The sequence below is a fragment of the Phaeodactylum tricornutum genome, chromosome 15 (genome assembly GCF_000150955.2).
Source record: "Phaeodactylum tricornutum CCAP 1055/1 chromosome 15, whole genome shotgun sequence".
In the NCBI taxonomy this organism is placed as follows: Eukaryota; Bacillariophyta; class Bacillariophyceae; order Surirellales; family Neidiaceae; genus Phaeodactylum; species Phaeodactylum tricornutum.
In genome coordinates, this window is record NC_011683.1 from 271141 (window position 1) to 285714 (window position 14574).

The following is a 14574-nucleotide window of genomic DNA, read 5'->3' on the forward strand; positions in this document are numbered from 1 at the left end:
GGACAATTCCGAATCGATAGTTTGGCACTGCCGCTTGCAACCGTGGTACGATCTGTCCCGTGTGAGTCATTGCTTGGTCTTCGACTGGATGCTCGGCCGGTGGCGTAATCTTGGGCGTCGAAATGTCGAGGCGAGCTGGCAAAATACAGCGTCCGGAGTAGAGGCAATACTAGCGTGTCAAGATCGGAACGAGCAGCCATGGCGTCAGCAAACCCAGGTGATGCTTGCAATACTGTGTAGAGCAATAATCCGCCGGGTTCCGTGTGCGCCGTTTTGCCGAACGATGCAAATAGGGTTTCAAAATTGACTGTTAACGTTGTGCTGTGTCTATGTCCACTGGGCGCTACGGGTGACGCAAATCTATCATCATCAACGAGTGGGGTTGTCGGGTCGCTCAGATGCGTGGTCGAGTCTAAAAAGGAAGGATCGGGCAAATCGGGCAAACCTTGTCCATCCGATTCCCAACGATTGTCCGCCATAGTTTTCAATTCGGCACGAAATGGATGGTTGTCGCCCAGAACCCGTTCATTGTTGAGTAAGAGTAGCAAAAGAGCGTTCCCTAGATCTGAAACCGGGGCATCACTCAACCATAGGACATCTTTGGTCCGATTGGATTGCTGAATTCTTTGCAAGGTTTGGCGATGCGATTGGTCGTATCCTTTCTTTGAGTTCTGATGGTGCCCCCATAGTCCCAGGGCCAAGCTCACGAGTCGAAAGGGCAATAAAATAATCGAGCTCGACAAGATTAGCACGCCCTTGGTGGCATCGAAAATGATACTGTTGTGCTTCGGAGGTTGTATCGCCAATGCCGTCGACGTGTTGGCGTTCGCCGTGAGACTACCAGCAATGCTCGGTTGCTTCATAGGAGGGGCAGAGGCCTGAACGATACGGTATGATTCGTACAGGCCATCGTCGGGATTGAGCACGGCTTCCATGGGGGCCTTCCGCGACGTAGCTTGCACTACGGAACGCGCGAGATGAGCGTGGTAGTGAGCAATGGAGCGAGCCGGAGCAGAGGGTCGTTCGATATACCAATGCAACAAGGTTGCCATCAATTCCCGAGGAGTCCAACCAACAGGTGGTCCTGGTGAGGATGATTTGGTTTTCTCGTCCTTGCTGATTAATTGCAACAGGAAGTCCCAAAAGACTTGATTGTGTTGACGTTGACTGTGAGTACTCCGTGAACCGATACTGGAGCGCAGCGGTTGGTAGAGTTGCGTTGAGCAGCACACAAGGAGCAATTCTAGGACCAAAACGGTGGTATCGTAGATCTCCGGTATCGTGCGGGTGGCTTCATTCGAAATCGGATCGGACACTAAAAACTGCAACAACGTGTCGAACAAATCGTGCGCTGTATCCCGTCGGACCGACGTTTCCCGATTGTGATAGACGAAATAATCGGCTAACGTTCCTACCTCCGTTCCGTCATCCTCGTCCGCTTGTGGTACACTAATGTAAGTAACAATTGCGTGCACAAGTATCGTGAGTAGCTTGACAGCTCCCGCGGTTGCTCGCGCTTTCCCAATCCAACCAATGCGATTCGAGAAGTCCGTGGCGGCATCCCCCGGAATCGTGGTACTGCTGCTCGCATGAATGTTCGCGGAAGGAGCAGTGCTGTCATCGGTGTGAGGATCCAGAGTGAGTTCGCGGAGCATGCGTGTCACGTGGGTTGTTAATGCCGCCACGTTGGAGGACCGCTGTGCGTGCAGACCGACACTGGAGCAGGCTTGTTCCAGTACACTAGCGGAATTCTCGACGACGCCCGTGTCCTGGCGCCTGCGACTGTTTCGAATGTGATAGTGCTGAGGGTGTTCGATGTGGACCCAAACGTTGTACCCGTGCAGAATTTCGTGCCACCGATCGTCTTGCCAAGGAATGTGTGCGGGTCCAGTAATTTGAAATAATACGTTGGCCAGACTATCGGACGGTTCCAACCGAAATGCTCTCTACAAATCGTGAAGAATTCGGGGATTGTTTCGGCGGTTATCGAAACGTAAGGGGTAGTGAGCAGAAGAAGCTGAAGTCAGAAGGAAAGTTCGGCGAACACGTGTTCCTTCATTGTCAACCAACAATCGAACGTACCTCGGGATCTCCCCACATCGTATTCGGGACGCGAGCGCAGCTTCGCTTGCGTTTCTGCGGTGCCCAAAGAAGAGTGCAAGAAAGGAAAAGGACGCTTTCTTGTACGTGCACCCACTTTTTCGATTGTTGTAAAGCGGGAACTTTTGCTTTTGTATGGGGACTTTTTTTCTGTTGGGGACGTCCGCCATGGTCGCGATTTGAAATACCCGTTAGGTTCCGAAATAGGGTATCACGAGTCCGTCCACCGTCGACTACGACATCATCGCCGTGTCGCTGCCTTACAATTGTTCGCCCAATTCGTCCGCGACTGCATCTCACTCACCCTTGTCACGAGTAAAGTGGTGAGGCGAACGAAAAAAGTCTCGATGACGACACGGTACGAAGCGAAACCATTCCCATAATCATGGCGGATACCTCCCCCCACCCGGAAGAATCGAGTGGATTGCCTACATCGAATGAACAGTGTACACGGCAGAGAGGTAAAACATTAAAACGCAAGTCTACGGCGAAAAGAGGCGACGTCCCGATGCGATACAATCCAATCCTGAACTAACATATACAGTTAAACGAATAGATCAGGACCACTCGGGAAACGTCAGAGAACGGTGGGTCCACAGAATTATATGCCACAAACAGTGCGGAAAGAATTACTATCGTCATCCATGTCCCGTTCGTGGGATCAAGAGTGTCTGATTGGCAACAACCTTGCGTTGCTCAATAGCGACACCGATGACGACATTGCGACACCTTTGTATCTGTACGAAACCATGGAACCGAACATTCACCCCCGAACGGACCCACAAGCCAAAGCGAATGCATTGGACAACAAAGACGCAAGCATTGGATTCCTTGGTCACGCTAATTTACCAGACTTGCCCACGGACGTGTTAGCCCTCGTTTTATCGCATTTGGAGTTACTCGAGATTGCCGCCGTTAGTTTGGTCTCGCGTGCCACGTATCAAGCTTGTCGCGACAGTGTCGTATGGAAAGTACTGCTAGAGTTTCGCTGGAACGTGGGTCAAGGCCGTGTATCGCCCGCTCTTTTGGAGGAGGACGAAAACTCTAGTCCTACTACACGGAGCATGGACTATTACCGAGCTTATCAAAACGCTCATCGAAATCCACATACGTTGTGGATCAGACATAGGAACATTGTGTATCCTGGAGATGGTCTTACACCAGGACGGTGTTGTATCGACAGTAGCTCTTGTCAAAAGCACGCTTCGGAGGCTGATCGACCTAGACGACAAGGTAGTAATAATCGCTCCAAAATTCGTCTTTGCCCACATTGCCGAGCCAGACAAGAAGCGCATGAAAGCCACCACGATGAAAAGATGGATACCATTGAAACGCCAGCGCAAGCCATGGCAGCAGCAACACGACGAATGCATCAAAAGTTTCAGTCGTCAACAATGTGGCCATCTGTCGCGGCAGCGTCAGTACTTGTCGACGCCTCCAAAAGCGAAACTGATGCTCAGGCTTTGATGAAACAGCAACGCCGAATGCAACAAAAAGCATTTGCACAAGCCGCCACGTTTCATCGAAAGCTCCGAACAACCCAGTTTGAATCTTGCCAGCTTTCCTTTCTGACGGATTTACTGTTCTTTAACCTTACCGACCCGGCGACTAGTGAAGGACAATGGGAACTGGATCAACTCCTCCGCGAAGCCCTTTCAACCACCTCACAAACCACCAATATTCCAAACCAACGGCATCGTCGTCCTCATCACCACTTAACCTCGCCACTACACGAAACATCAAACCATTCGTGGCATGTGGTACAGTTGACCAATTCCGACTTTTTCCGACCCATAGCATTCCAAGTGTATATAGCCCGACCAGATTGCTTTACCTGTTATCCTTCTGCGGGATACTTGGAACCGGGGGAATCGGTATCATGTGTGATCGGCGTGCGGCCTCTCGGTAGCGCCTTAGCGTACGCATTTGAAGGTCTAAACGTGGCTAGGGAAGGCTTGGAACCGGCTTGGGCAGATTTGTATACCGCACAGGCACACTTACCGCTAGCACCACTAAGCTTCAGATATCAATTTGTCGCAACCGTGCCACAACGCTGGGTCTCACCGGCGCATGATGGTGATATCGATAATGATCTAGCCGCGTATCGCCGACAAGCAAACTCCCTGTACCCTTCTGATCCTTATGCTACTCCAACTGAACGGACACTGGATCATCATGGTTGTAAATCTTGGGAAGCCCACAAAGTACGGACTGTGGCACTTTCGGCACACGTGCATGCTCACTATAGCTTTCAAGATTTTTTGTATGCAACGGGCTTTCGCTCATCTAGATTTGTGAGCATTACAAGGACTAACTTCGTTGCTCCTCAATTGCAAGAAAGATTTCCTGAGATCTTCAATCGATTGGCAAACAGTGACGGTTCACAAAGACGATCTTGGAAGGCCACTTCTTCTGATCTTCTTGATACGTTTTCCACTTTAGTGAGCAAGAATACTGAGCGTCCCTGTTCTTTGTGTAATCGTCCTTGGGGGTTACGGGCTGAGGAGTTGTACCACGCCTTGGTGCTCTCAAAGCTGACGAGCTCATCGTATCAGTTTCGACGAGACATGCAGCTGAAGAATCTACAGCGGTGTTTGCGTGTGTTAGCAACGAATACCGCCAAGAATTGTCTTAATGTACGACTTTCTAAGCTGTTCGTTTCCCTATTTACTATTTTGCAAGCGTACAAAGCTTCGCCGTGGTTAAGTTTGAAACACAAGAAAGTTTTGATCATATGGGAGATAACTTTGGACATCTTTTGCCGGCAAATACCTGTGGGTGGTGCAAATTGGGTGCCGTGGCGATTTGCGGGTATTTATCGGCATGCGTTGTGCACGGAGTCGGTACATAGCGGACCCAATCTCCTTGACGGCGCAAATAATTTCGAGAAGTCCGAAATAAAGGAAGAGCCCGACTATCTGGATGCGTTTCGCCATCTGGCACACTCTCCGGGAAGATATTGCCTTGGGCCACAAGAAGACCCGAACCATCTCGACGAAGCCATCGTCATCAACTCATCAAAATATGGCCGGCGTCAAAAGGGAATGATAACAGACATGTTCATGGACGATCCCGTGTCTACATTCCAAGCGGGAATATGTATGATCAATGATCCGCGGTCATTACTTGTTCATGGAATTTTTGACCGAATTCCATATCCCGGCTCTATCGTACGAAGGCCGCATTGGATGCCTCTGGAATTGTATATCGAGAGGATAGAGTATGACGATCACGCCACTAACCTGAATGTATCAGCCGGAGCGCACTTACTTTCATCCAAAGAAAGGACTGCCTACTTTCGCTTACAAAATGGGATGGACATCAACAGCATGGTCGGAGTCGACCCATCGTTAAGACAGATAGCAGCAGTTTCAATTCTATCACACCTTTCAATGCAAAACTATTTGCACAATATTCCACCTCCAGGCGTCGGACGGTTTCCGCTGTCGAAGAGGGCGTCCGTTGGTCAGAGAGCAACTACGGAAGGAGCTGCACTCGACATTGAGCCCTTACTCTTTCATGCAAACCAACAACATTTGGAAGGCTCCTCCACGACAGTGAACACTACAACGGGGCAACAACAAGCTCTGCCCCATGCGACTTTTGCAGTGCCGCGCCGCAATCTCCCGCGTCCACCGAATCCTAGGGGACCTCGTCTGGTCCAGTTACTTTGGATTTTGGCTGCACAAATGGGCCTGGCAGTCGTTGACACATCCGGAGATTCTTCGGTCTACGTCGACCGGAAAATACTCATTGCGACTCAGTGGATTAGTATTTCACTTATGATTGTTCCCCTGTTCTTGACGCTCTTTTCCCGATTTTTACAGCTTATTCCGACGCAACCCGTGGACTACAACCTAGAGAGTTTACCGTTCCACGTCACGAACAAAATGCGGTTCTTGACAGAATACGAATGCGGACAGCTAGCTTTCGGCTTGATACTGGCGTGGCTCGTACTCGGCCGATGGGTTGAGCGATATACAAGTCGCGACTTTTTGCGCATGATCATGAGCCCAGGGTCGATCACTTCTCCGCAGCTCCATCGACACCGCTGGAAAGTCTTTTCGGACTGGTTGGGGCTGACGCTTTCCAAGTGGTGGGATGCGATCTGTCCAGTCTTTTTACAAAGCCGGGCCTTTTCTCCTGAATGGAATCGCCGCTCTCGTAGTGGCATGTTGCAGCACCTCTCCTATTGGCGTAGTCGCAATTTGGCAGAACAAAGATCCTATGCCCATGCCAGTCAAAGGGCGGCTCTATTTGGTCTCCAACAAAGTGGATTGGAAGATTTTGGCAAGGTGTCGCCAAGCGGCAAGATCGCTTGGGGCATTGGAGTCACTTTGGTGAGTTTCGCCTCGAGTTCGCCGCACTTTTGGTTGAACTTGGTCACCATCTTTTCGTGTAGTCTAAGTTTGGGCATGACAGTGTCCCTGTACGCCATGGAACACGGCCGGGTGGCCGTGACGGTCGCGTCCGGGACCACATCCGCAACCTCGTCGTTGTCGCAAATACCCGTACTAACCGTGGTCATGTTAGGATTCCTCGTTGGGCAGTTGGTGGGTAGTTCCGGCGGGACGCTGTTCTTGGCCGAATTCGTCGTGACGGCCGTCAGTCTGTTGCTGGGCGGCGCTGGCACGGTGTCCGCAAGCGCGATGGAAAGTTGGATTTGTTTTTTGTGTTTGGCGAGTACGGCTTTTGGTGGCTATCTATTGGGTCGCGTTGCCCTCATGGACAACATTCGCAACAAACAGAGCGGATACTCTTCCATGCTCTTGTCCAAAGCGATACTACTCTTGGTGGTGTTTTGGGTCCTGATTTTGTTCGTCGCGCGTTGGGACGTTCCGGTGAGTTTGGTAATTGTCCGACCGCGCTTACGGACCGACGACAATGTCGCGGTCTCCCGTGCCCAAATAGCCAAGCATTTGCAATAGCAGCACCATTTTTGGTGTGCTTGACCTATTGATTGATAGTGACGCGCCCGATAGGTGTGAATAAATAAGGTTCTACATTGGTATTGGTGGTGTAATTTAGAACCAAGAAACATTTATCCAGGGCCGGGCTCCATGGAGAGTTTCCCGGTGCACACCGAAGGATAGCCGTCCCTTATGTATTCTCGTTACGGCTAGAGAAAGTAATCCGGTGGCGGGTTTTTAATGGGCACACCCCGGGCTTCTTGTGGTGCCGCGTCGAAAATCTTGAAGGACCGTTCGAGGTTTTCGTCGAGTTCCAGTATGGCGGCGACGTTACCGCAGCGGTAGCAGTAATTGGGGGCGCTCCATACGGTAACCAAGGCATCATGGAACATGCTGCGGTGTCCTTCCATGACGAGCTGGTGGGCGCGGGCGATGAGACTGAGGTCGTTGCGTTCGTTAAAGACGGCGACAATGTCACCGCCAAAAAGGTAGCCGGCACCGCGAGGCGACAATCCCCAGCCCTCGAGTTCTTCCGGGTCACTCCACATGAGATCGCACATGGCTCCATCGTGCGGGACTTCCTGTTTCCGATCAATGACCCGAATCTGATCCAACGTTGATATGGAGGGACTCAAGCCGCCGTGCACGGTAAACACCTTGTCTTCGATAATGGCCGATAGTGAGAGATAGTCGAAAATTTCGGTGCAGTATCGCCAGACGTTGACCGATCCGTATTTGCGCAAGCATTCGTCGTAGAAACCGTATACTTGTGTAATTTGTCGTGATTCGTGGTTGCCCCGAATGAGGGTAATCCGATCGGGGTATCGTACCTTGAGGGCGAGGAGCAGTAGGAATGTTTCGACCGAGTAGTACCCCCGATCGACAAAGTCGCCGAGGAAGAGATAATTTTTGTCTGGACATTCACCGCCGACTTTGAAGAGTTCGACGAGATCGTAGAATTGACCGTGAATGTCTCCACAAATCTATTTGTGTCGGAAAAACCGAGCAGATGGGGGAATGTGTGTGAGTGTATGTGGTACATGTTTTGGAGTGTATGTGGTTCATGTATTTTGGTGTAATGGCATGTACGCTTCCGCGTCTCATTACCGTGTACAAAGTATTCCGCCCCGGAGAGGATGGTACGTACCGTGACGGGTGCGTCGACGCGTTGGACGTTGGATTCGTCCACGAGTATTTCCCGTGCTCGTAGACAGAGTGCCTTGACTTCTCCTTCGCGCAGATATTCGCAGCGTTTGAGTCGTTCAATTTGTTCGTCCAAACAGGAATTCCCCGACGCCGTAGTCAGGGAACTCGCCGTCATGTTGGTCGTCCAGGACGATGCCAAAGGCGGCACCGATGCCGGGGCGGAGGGACGCACGGTCGCCGCCGTGGACTCGGCCGGAGTCTTGTTCATGCGTGTGTGCCAAAGCGAATGAATATATAAAGATGTGTGTGTGTACTGTAGGTCTAGGTCGAGGCCCAGATGAGTACGTGTGGGTTTGCAGAAGTCAAAGGAGAAAGAATGGCCAACCGGAACCAAGTCTGGGTAGGGGAAAACCCTTGTTTGATTTCGGGCACTGTGGAGTCCGCTCGTCGGGAGTCGTTCGGAACGTCGGGTAGAGTCAAAGACTCGCAACGCTCCGTCGGCAATCTATGGATAGATAATGTGACTAAAAGACTGCCTGCCTGACCGACTGCCTACGAGAGGGAGTTATTACCAGTGAGCAAGGAAGAAGTAGGAACAAGGGCGTTGCCTTTCGTTGTGGCACCATTGTCGGCGTATGCTCGGTCTTTCGAAAAAAACGCACACCACGGACCATGGCGAATTTATATATGTGTAGCATGTATGTACGGTGTGTACGATACTTATGAATATATATATATTTGTGTGATAGGTACGACGTCGACACTACCTACTAGTACTGCTAGCTAATTGGAAAGAGGCTCTCAAGAACGACGGACGAGCTTTGTGTGAACCCGACCGTAACGGTCGGGCGTGGCTCTCGTGCCACCCACCCACACGACGCTCTCCCGTGCCTCGCCGATGCTTGACAGTTACATCGGTCGGTCGGTCGTAGGTAGTATGTGACTGGCGTGAGTCGGAAACATGACCGAATCCCAGAAACGCACGGTTCCCGTCCTTCGCTGTTGCTGCCCCATCCGTACTCGCAATCCAATCCCGTAGTCACCGTCGATCCGTCAGTCAGTCAGTCAGTCATTCGTTCACACGGTGTCCCGCCCAAACTTGTCTCGTGTGTCGGTCGGATCCGCGCCCGAATGGTGCGTTTCGGGACCCATGGGGGGAGGGGAGAAACCGATGGGCGTGTCCAGTGGGAAGAATCGTCGCGTCGCGTTGCCAGAACCATCGACATAACCAGCACTATCAGCAAGCAATGCAGACAATGCTCTCCACCAAAGACAGTAGCGTGAGTCCCACCTCGTCGCAATGGCTGGAATTGCAACGGGGTGTGGATCAAGTCGTCCGGTTCCTCCATCCACAATCCCCGGCTTCCAAACCGGCCGCACGAGTGTCCCCGCACGAACTCCGTCGCGCCTTGCGACGCATCGATCGACTCTTGACTCGGACTTTGGAACAAGTCTCGTTGATGGCATCCGTATCCACGGTACCACACCATCCACATCGGCACGGTGCCGCGTACGCGTACGCTCCGCACGTCGTGCGACTCGTGACGTCCCTCCACTCCCACGACACAAAAAACGACGTCCGTCTTGACGACACGCGGATCGGATCTACAAGGACTCTACACGTCGATTGGAACCACCAGTGCGCAACTCTTGATCATGGTCCCGGAAGAACGTGACCACGAGGAGGACAATGCCGGGGCTGCGGATGAAGGCAACGAAGCGTATCACGTGTCGTCCCACGACTTGACTCTCCTACTCGACGCACTCCTTCGCACCGTAGCGACGTCCGCGTACACGGAGGACTCGGTCTTGCTCGCCACCAGTCCGTGCGGATGGTTGGTAGATCTCGTCAACCACGTGTGGCTAGCGGAGGAAACCGTGCCGGCCGTGGCGGACGACACCCAGTGGCACCGGTGGTTGGAACTCATGCTCCCTCTCGCTCTCCGTTCCTGGCCTACCGCCAATGACCCGTCCTGGGAAGCCGTGGTAGGAATCCAACCCGACGGCCACAACCCACACTCGGAATCCGCCGCCACCGAAGCCGCCTTTCAGTGGCGTGTCTTGACCGGTCTCGTTCTGGAACAAGTCGTCTGGTCCCACCACACACCACACGTTCCGGGTACGCGCATCGGAGTGCATCACATCCAACGTCACGTCCAATTAGCCGTCGAATACGCGTTGGACGTGTTGGACAGTCTGGGTGTTTGGTTGGATGCCGGTACGGCCGTCACGTCGAATCACGCACGCGATCGGCAGCAGGCCGCCGTCGTCGTCCGCGACGGCTTGCGGCACGTCACGTACGCGACCAATCTACTCCGCACCTGGGAAGCCTACGAACCCGGTACCGAATGGCCGGAACGCACCGTGTCGAACAAGACCCTGACGTGGGGACCCTTGGTTCAGACCATGGCCACGAGTTTGGCCCAATCATTGAGTCCCGGTCTCGTTGGTGGGTACGCAAACACGGACGACCCGACACTACGGGAATTGGAGGAATTGGAAACCTGGATTGTTCAACATTTGTTGCGCTTGACGTCGTTTGCCTTGGAGGGAGTGCGGGACCATGGCCACGTTTTGGAAGAGGAGGTTTGCTTACTGGTCTTCTTGCGTTCCTTGTCACGCCCCGCGTTGCTGTTGTCTTCGGACTTGTGGACGACGCTGACGAGTCGGGTGGACGATGCGGAAGTCCGTCGGGTACTCCAAACGACCTTGCTCGTCCTGCAGTCCTCCACGAGTTTGACCGAACCTTTCGCCACCGCGAATAGTACCCACAATACCATGGCCGTGGAAACGACGTCGAGCGCCGGACACGGGTTGCAGCACCAATTGTGGCAGCTTTTGCAAAACGATAACAATTATTCCGCTGCGGGGGCAACCCCCAAGGCAGTCTCGGATCCGTGGGACACGCTATTTTTACGGTACCATACGGACGATCCGGTCGTCTAGGACTGATCAATACACACACACACAACAGGCAGGGGGGAGGGGGGAGAATAAGGTAGTGCGGGCAAGACGAGACAAATACGTAGCCGCAACGGGGGCTAACGAAAACAGGGTCACGAATGAGAGTTGTCCGCTGGTTTATAATACTTTCTACAAAGACTCAAACTGCTGCGCTACGCCAGCGTTCACTTTTCCAGACTACTCGCATCGAATTTTTTAGGCGTCCAGGGTACGTAGGAGACAGCCCAAACGTCATCTTCCAAAGTATCCGATTCTTCCGACACAAAACTATTGATGGGTCGCCGACGAAAGTTGAGAATCTCCGGACGAGGAATAATGGCCCCCGACTTTTTGGCTACCCGCACTTTGGTGCCGTCTTCCAGTATTTTCCGATACACTCGCGTGGGTTTGTTGGTCACCGGGTCGACCAAATTGACGTTGCTGTAGGGCAAACTGCGTTCCTTCTGAATGGTCCGTCCCTTGATGCCGCGCTCGGCGTTACCTTTGATATGTTTGACCGCCACGTTGACGTTCTCCACCAACACACGATCCTTGGCACGGAGGACTTCCTTAATTATACCCTGTTTGCCAGCTTCGCGGTGGTTACCCACCACCTGCACCTTGTCGCCGCGGACAATGTTCCACTTGCGCTTTTGCCGCAGGGCCACCTGCGCGGCCGTCTCCCGCGCCCGACGACGATGCGCCGACTCATTGAAGATGCGAGTCAAACGCATACGAGCCGACATTTTGGCAAATCTCTACTAGGCTGTTTGTTAGCAAGAAAAGGAAAAGAGTTGCTGTTAATAAGGTTGGACTCTTCGGAGATGGATGATACTGGAATGCTCCGAAACAGGGTAACCTTTCCGAGATTACCGTGGGTTGGTATAGTGAGCGAGAGCGCTTGCGCCCTCGTGGCACCGTAGTGGATCCGAGAGCCGCTCCCACGTCATGGTCTGTCTGTACCCGGCTTCTGTCTGTCAGTCAGGAGATAACCCGGATTTATAGAGTGCGTCGGATTGTGAATCGGGCCTCACGGGCAAGAGTGTCGTCTCTGTCACGTCGAGGGCAGTGACACTGGCCACTTTTGTCCAACTGTCAACCAACCTTGTGTTGCCCACAATCACCGGAATGTAGCTTCGTTTCGCTAGCTTTTCCTTTGTACCGGTTTTTTATTCGTCCTTGCTTTGGGCAGCAACACCGGTTACTTCCATACGGTTTTGAGTTCCATGTTTCGACTGGTCGTTTCCCCCGCACGTCCGAAAGGACGGCAATCATCCTTGTACGGCGCCGCAGCTTTCGTACTCCGACCGCCGACTCGGTGGACCACCTGTCGCTCGCTGGTGCAACACACTGTCCCGTTACGGGCGGTGCAGTACATTCTAACGTACGAATACGTACCGGACGTCTTGGAGAAACGCGGACCGTTCCGCGACGAACACTTGCGTTTGGCCCGTGACTACGTGACCGAGAATCGGGCCGTGGCGGGGGGACCAACGGGAGCGGTGGGAACCAACGTACCGACGGGAGCACTTTTCCTCTTTACCGACCGGGACGCCGCCCGGGAGTTTGTTGCGCGAGATCCGTACGTGGCGCACGGGATTGTCACGGCCCACACCATTCAAGAATGGAACGTGGTGGTACAGAAAGCAGATGACGACGACGGCGACTCAAAACGTGTGCACAGTAAGCAACAAGGTCCGTTGTAGTGACAAGTAGTGAGACCAATGGTCGAGATGCTGGTCGTTGGTCTTTTGTATCCAACGGTTGTCGTGCCTGGTACAGATACAACCTTGTCTCGATTATGCCCTTTGTTACGAACGTTGCACACCTTTGCACATGACTTTAAAACTCCCAGAAAAAATTGGGATTGTGGGGTCCAGCATGAAAAAATCTACTGTTTCTAGAGGAAAAAGGAAAGTCTCGAAAACACCGCGAGCTTGACCAATCCAGTAGACCTTTCGTGCGTAATACATTTACTGTTCGTTTGACATCTAAAACAAATCGGTTTCGCTGCTTGGCCTTACCGCTGCTTGGCCTTTGTAGGGTATCTACGCGGGAATGCGGTTAGCTTCAGTTCAATGTTGCAATGGCGTTGTGCTTGCGGCAGTGCTCGGTGGAACACGGACACAGATGAAAGACGCAAAATGTGAACTGAAAAGGAAACCGTATTTCTCGGTTTCCGGGTATTTTTGCGTGGTGTGCGAGGCAACGCGTGGCGAACCACCGAGAACACGGAAGGCCGGCCTGGCCTACCTAAAAACACCTTCGTCTTATGGACGTCTCTGCAGTCCTTGACACTCACTGTGTGTTGTGATGCCAACAGTGGCACCGAGGAGAACTGCCCGGGTTGTGTTGGCGCCTGACTGTCAACGCTTCCGATAAACGACTCGATCATCATGAGAGAAAGATTTCCTGTCGGAGTGTGCCTCGCGGTAATTTTGCTTTCGTTGTTACCGCTTTCCGAAAGCAGCGGACCTGCCGCGACTAGTTCGCCCAGTTTGCCTCGATCACGCGCGATTCCGCAAAACAAACGACAACACACGCGACCATGGAATCCCAGCAACCACATTGACGTCAACGGATTCTTGTCGGGGCTTTACGACCGCATTCCGGGAGAATGGGAAGAAGAAGTCCGCTTGCAAACATCGTTTGGTACCGACTTTCCGTGTCAGATCCGGCAGGTCCCTGGCGACGGCAACTGCCTCTTTCATTCCATATCTCTATGTTTACAGTACGCTGCCAACGGAACGCATTGGGATTTGAACACCAGTGATCGCCGGGGCTTGGATGCTTTGTACGAACATTCTCAGACATTACGGCGCAAGGCCGTAGAAGTGCTCCAACACTCGCAGCGTCGCCTATTCCTCCAAGGTCGGGAATCACTGCGAGCGCACGAACTCGTTCAAGCCGCCGCACAACAGTACAACTTGAGTCCGGAAGAATATTGCGCTTCCATGCAGCAGGATTCCGTGTGGGGCGGAGGTCCCGAAATTGTCGCCTTGTGCAATGTTTTGCAAAGACCAATACACGTGTACGAACTCGCTAGCACCACAACACGCTCGAGTAGGAATGACGACGAAAGGCAATCTTTTGTGCTCCGCCGCATGGCCTGTTTCGGATCACCCAAGTTCGATCGTCGGCAGCCCCTGCATATTTTGTCGGCCGATTCCCGGTTTCCTGACGTGACGCCAGGGCAGCAGCTGGCTTCGGGCAATCATTTTTTGGCCCTCTTTCCGCATGAACGCAAGGTACGTCGCAAACAACGGCTACGTGGAGGGTTTGTACGGAAGTGTGTTACTGTAAGTAATGCAAGGCAAACCGACCAAGACGATGAACCGCACCTTAACGAAGACGAGGGAAAGCAGCCAGCTGGGCAACGTCGTCACGGGAGATTTACTCAATGGTGGAGGCAGCTGCTCCTTTCGCTATGACCAAGTCTATGCCTAGTGCCGCGATCGGCTATGGTCTGCGGCTA

The 14574-nt window shown here is 52.8% G+C and overlaps 6 protein-coding genes across 6 annotated transcripts; 4 read left to right on the top strand and 2 right to left on the bottom strand.

Annotated features, from left to right (window-relative positions):
• Positions 1-2495: 2495 nt before the first annotated feature.
• Positions 2496-7028, top strand: PHATRDRAFT_47863 (predicted protein; the record flags this gene model as incomplete). Its single annotated transcript, XM_002182155.1, has 2 exons — positions 2496-2561; positions 2657-7028. Exon 2 carries the CDS (start codon positions 2706-2708, stop codon positions 7026-7028), a length of 4323 nt encoding a protein of 1440 aa, XP_002182191.1. The 5' UTR covers positions 2496-2561; positions 2657-2705.
• Positions 7029-7219: 191 nt separating this feature from the next.
• On the bottom strand, positions 7220-8331 carry PHATRDRAFT_42169 (predicted protein; the record flags this gene model as incomplete). Its single annotated transcript, XM_002182324.1, has 2 exons — positions 7220-7993; positions 8158-8331. The coding sequence occupies 2 exons, from the start codon at positions 8329-8331 to the stop codon at positions 7220-7222; spliced, it is 948 nt and encodes a 315-aa protein (XP_002182360.1).
• A 201-nt stretch (positions 8332-8532) lies between these two features.
• Positions 8533-11102, top strand: PHATRDRAFT_38186 (predicted protein; the record flags this gene model as incomplete). The annotated part of the gene is made up of 5 exons (XM_002182156.1): positions 8533-8631; positions 8906-9077; positions 9133-9290; positions 9389-9702; positions 9797-11102. 5 exons carry the CDS (start codon positions 8533-8535, stop codon positions 11100-11102), a joined length of 2049 nt encoding a protein of 682 aa, XP_002182192.1.
• A 332-nt stretch (positions 11103-11434) lies between these two features.
• PHATRDRAFT_14535 (predicted protein) lies at positions 11435-11740 on the bottom strand (the record flags this gene model as incomplete). The annotated part of the gene is made up of 1 exon (XM_002182325.1): positions 11435-11740. A coding segment is annotated over one exon (306 nt), but the record flags the coding sequence as incomplete, so codon positions are not given.
• A 456-nt stretch (positions 11741-12196) lies between these two features.
• Positions 12197-13291, top strand: PHATRDRAFT_47865 (predicted protein). The gene has a single exon (XM_002182157.1). The coding sequence runs from the start codon at positions 12326-12328 to the stop codon at positions 12803-12805; it is 480 nt and encodes a 159-aa protein (XP_002182193.1). The 5' UTR covers positions 12197-12325; the 3' UTR covers positions 12806-13291.
• A 120-nt stretch (positions 13292-13411) lies between these two features.
• Positions 13412-14530, top strand: PHATRDRAFT_47866 (predicted protein; the record flags this gene model as incomplete). Its single annotated transcript, XM_002182158.1, has 1 exon — positions 13412-14530. Exon 1 carries the CDS (start codon positions 13496-13498, stop codon positions 14528-14530), a length of 1035 nt encoding a protein of 344 aa, XP_002182194.1. The 5' UTR covers positions 13412-13495.
• Positions 14531-14574: the final 44 nt, after the last annotated feature.

Coding starts and splice junctions, on each gene's coding strand:
- PHATRDRAFT_47865 (XM_002182157.1), top strand. CDS start 12,326: ATGTTTCGACTGGTCGTTTCCCCCGCACGTCCGAAAGGACGGCAATCA.